Source organism: Limulus polyphemus, unplaced genomic scaffold, assembly GCF_000517525.1.
Source record: "Limulus polyphemus unplaced genomic scaffold, Limulus_polyphemus-2.1.2 Scaffold705, whole genome shotgun sequence".
In the NCBI taxonomy this organism is placed as follows: domain Eukaryota; kingdom Metazoa; phylum Arthropoda; class Merostomata; order Xiphosura; family Limulidae; genus Limulus; species Limulus polyphemus.
The window spans coordinates 262,456-266,105 of record NW_013666315.1 but is presented as its reverse complement, the minus strand read 5'-3'; the positions used below and the strand labels follow the sequence as shown (position 1 = coordinate 266,105).

Sequence of the window (3,650 nt, the reverse complement as noted above, 5' to 3'; positions counted from 1 at the left end):
ACGTTACTTAGTTACGTTACTTTTAGTTTAGTTACTTACGTTAGTTTAGTTTTATTTTAACTTTAAACTAAACTAAACTAACTACGTCGTGTGTGTATTATATATATATATATATATATATATATATATATATATACATAAGTGTTGTGGCTAAATTAACTTTTATTTTTATGTTAAATAAACAAAGATCGTAAAAAATAAATTCTAGTTTTTCTCATACTACTAGTGTTTATGTTTATTGATCTCTAATGTAGTCTATACCTCATTTAACTTTGCTTGAATGAGCGAGTCCGAGTGGCTTGGATTGTGAGCTGTAGTATCTAAAGCCTCACACGAGTAAACGTGAAAGCTAATCCAGTCTCTTTGGTTAGGGTTAGTAGAGTATAAATAATCATGTATAGAAAGTGGTTCGTATTTCAGAATCGTATACTTTGATTAAGTTAGGTCATATTTTATTTGCATAAATAACAATTTATAAATGAACCTTTGGAACCTTACATAAATTTTTCAATTTAATTTCTACAATAGTCGTACTAAATCTTCAGATTTTATTTTGGTTGATAGCTTTGCTGCCATTAACGATAATCGAATTCACTTCCATATTTTTATAATTTTTACTGGTATTAGTCAACAGTGCATTTTTGTTTTCATGGTCGCTTGTTTCTAAATGATATATCGTATTTCAGTTCAAAGACACGGCAAATATTTGCTTTACTGCACTTGTAAAGATGTCCAATAGGAAAACCTTACGAATTTGTTCTAATAAAAAAGTCGCTTTCATTTTTTTAACTTAAATTGTGCACCTACGGTTATAGCAAACTTATTTTGCTGGTATTCAAAATAAATATCTTAAAAAAACGCTTGTGATATAACATCATAATAAGATGAATAATAATTTAATTCTTATTATTCTTGGTAAGCTTTGGTATTGAGCTAAAAGTTTCGTCACCAGTGGCATATTACAAATGTATATCATTCAATTTAAAGCTGAAGAAAAATTAATAATATTTTTTCTCAGTTTGATAACTTTTATTGATTTACTTTTCAAATCAAAACTAACTCATCTACACTGAAGTACAAAGGGAGTTAAAAAGCACTGTGATACTGACAGAATAATTGTTTTTAATCATATGAAGAAAGCATGATTTACACAAATAAGGATGAATAAAATATAAGTTGTTTTTGTAATCTGAATAGGCCCTTTAATCTCTCGGAAGGATATTGTAATATGTTTGGTTTTAGGTGGCTGGAATAATAAATACCACTTGATTACAGTTTATGCTGTTAATATTTTGGTAAGGGACTTCAGGTGACAAGTCATATATATATATATATATTTTTATTTTGACAGGCCTAATCAGAACGACCGCACGTCGCTTAGACCGGGAGATGCAATCGGAGCACGTGCTTGAGGTAGGTGTTGTTTCCATTTATTAATGTTAACTTTGTGTGTGAGCGTTTTCATGGTCAATATATCCCCCAATTTACCGATTTTTGTAATATCTTTTATTACTATAGAGTTCCAAATATTTCATTATATCCGGTGTAAAGAACTGGTAAAAAAAAAAGTTTGAAATCACTAATTTTTCAGACAAACTTCGTCGGGGACTCCTAAAATAATTAGTGTGATTCATTGCAATATTAATGGTATTTTTTGTTTATATTTTTATGTGTGACTTACACATTATTAGGGACCTTGTAAATAATAAAGTCATGGATCCACAAGCAACTTGGTCTATAAATAGTGTAAAAGTGTGTTTAAAGAATCGATATGGGCCTCATTGGTAATTCTACAGATAAACAGTACTAGTACTGGAAATGATCATAGAAACGCAAAGTGAAAATGATATAGAAGGTAAATACTGCTGGAATGCCACCTCTTTATGGTGTGAAAATGAACTACGATAGAGTAAAGTCAGATACTGATGGCTTATATTGTGACTGGTTGTCATCCACACCAGCGTAAAGCCTATAAAAGTATAGGTTCCCTATAATAATAGTATTTAACTAGTTACAGCTTCCAGAAATGAATTGCCGCATGACAAACGTCAAGATATTCAAGTTTTGGATGGTTAAGAATACATGCGAAAAATTATGACAAGATTCCTTGTTTCAGTGGGAACTGTATGCAATACTTAAAAAGGTGTGTGAAACTGGCACTATTATCAAGAACAACGGTCAAAGTGGCAAACCTAAATTGTCCAAAAGTGATATTAAGCATCTCAGAATATATTCTTTAAGAGATAATGACAACATTCGAGTACAAATATTGCTAATGTATATACAGGTGTGATACACCTTGGCAAGAAGTAGTCTCGGTAGACGTGTAGCTGCTTGAAATCTGCTATTGAGAAATAGCAAATCAAAAGATTGAAATAGTGATAATGAACGGTGGAAAAAGCAAAAATGAAGATGTGCTTTTTACAGATGAATTCAAGTTCGAATAGTTCAGCAACAATCAAAGACAACTTTTTGGACAGTGGAGATAAAACTGATACCATAGTCAATTTACAGCATCTACAGTCAAGCACTGTGGAGGATCGGTAAAAGTCTAAGGGTGTTTCTCAGCCAAAGGAATTGGTCATGTACATAAAATAATGGCACCCTGACTGCTGAGAAGTACAGGCACATTCTTATTCATCATGCCATTGCTTCAGGAACATGACTGATTGGGCGGTGATTAATCTTCCAGCAAAACAGTGATCACAAGTATGCAGCAAATGTGGTGAAACGGTAAAAAGGCCGATGAAACACTTACAACTATAGCTTATGTTGCATTATTTATCATATGAACATCCTTAAAGCGGTATCAGCTTCATTTAAAAACTGCGAAGTTTAAAAGGCGTTCAAACAACAGGACTTGTGAACGGTATTCCATAATTGCACGTTGCTGAACTTATGGCAGCATGAAAACAACTGTAATATTCAGTAAAGCAAGGCGCAAATATACAAAGTACGTTGTACAACCTATTCCTTTTGTATTTTCTATGATAATGTTTTCTATCATTAATAAATTCACTACCTAGTTGCTTGTGGTTCCTGTATGTGTATCGCTTGTGTGTTCCCATAATTATTTCCATTAGCTATAACTTTGTTTCATATTACACGTAAGTTGTAGACTTGAAACTGGTCATACGAAATGTTTGTTGTTTATTTATTTGTTTGTAGTTAAACACAAAACTACACAATGCTCTGCCCATCACGGGTATCGAAACCCTGTTTCTAGCATCGTAAGTCCGCAGACGTACCGCTGTGACACTGGGGGTCATACAAAATGTAACGAAAGTGGAAGCTTTGAACCTAATTGATTCCAATTTTAGATGTCACAAGGCCAGAGCCCCTGTTTGATAGCATTGTATTTAGCTGTGGAGAAAAATGGAAGCCAACCTAAAACCACTGATGAATATCGTTATATTCTTAGCTGTGAATCAGTTATGGGAAACAAATATGGAAGCTAAACCAGAGCCATTATTGTATATAACGTTCCATTATAGTAAAATAAATAATAATAATTGGTAATTGTTTGTTTGTTTTTTAAGTTAAGCTCAAAGCTACACAATGGGCTATCTGTGTTCTGACCACCACGAGTATCGAAACCCGATTTCTAGCGTTGTATGGCCAGGTGGTTAGGGCACTCGACTCGCAATCTG

General features: G+C 33.0%; 1 protein-coding gene across 1 annotated transcript in view; it reads left to right on the top strand.

Moving 5' to 3' along the window:
* Positions 1–3,650, top strand: part of LOC106460088 (fat-like cadherin-related tumor suppressor homolog) — a 93,940-nt gene that overhangs the window by 89,410 nt on the left and 880 nt on the right. The window contains exons 3-4 of the mRNA XM_022386705.1: positions 1,352–1,413; positions 2,428–2,543. Of these exons, the coding sequence (XP_022242413.1) occupies positions 1,352–1,413; positions 2,428–2,543 (178 nt within the window). The remainder of the gene's footprint in view (positions 1–1,351; positions 1,414–2,427; positions 2,544–3,650) is intronic.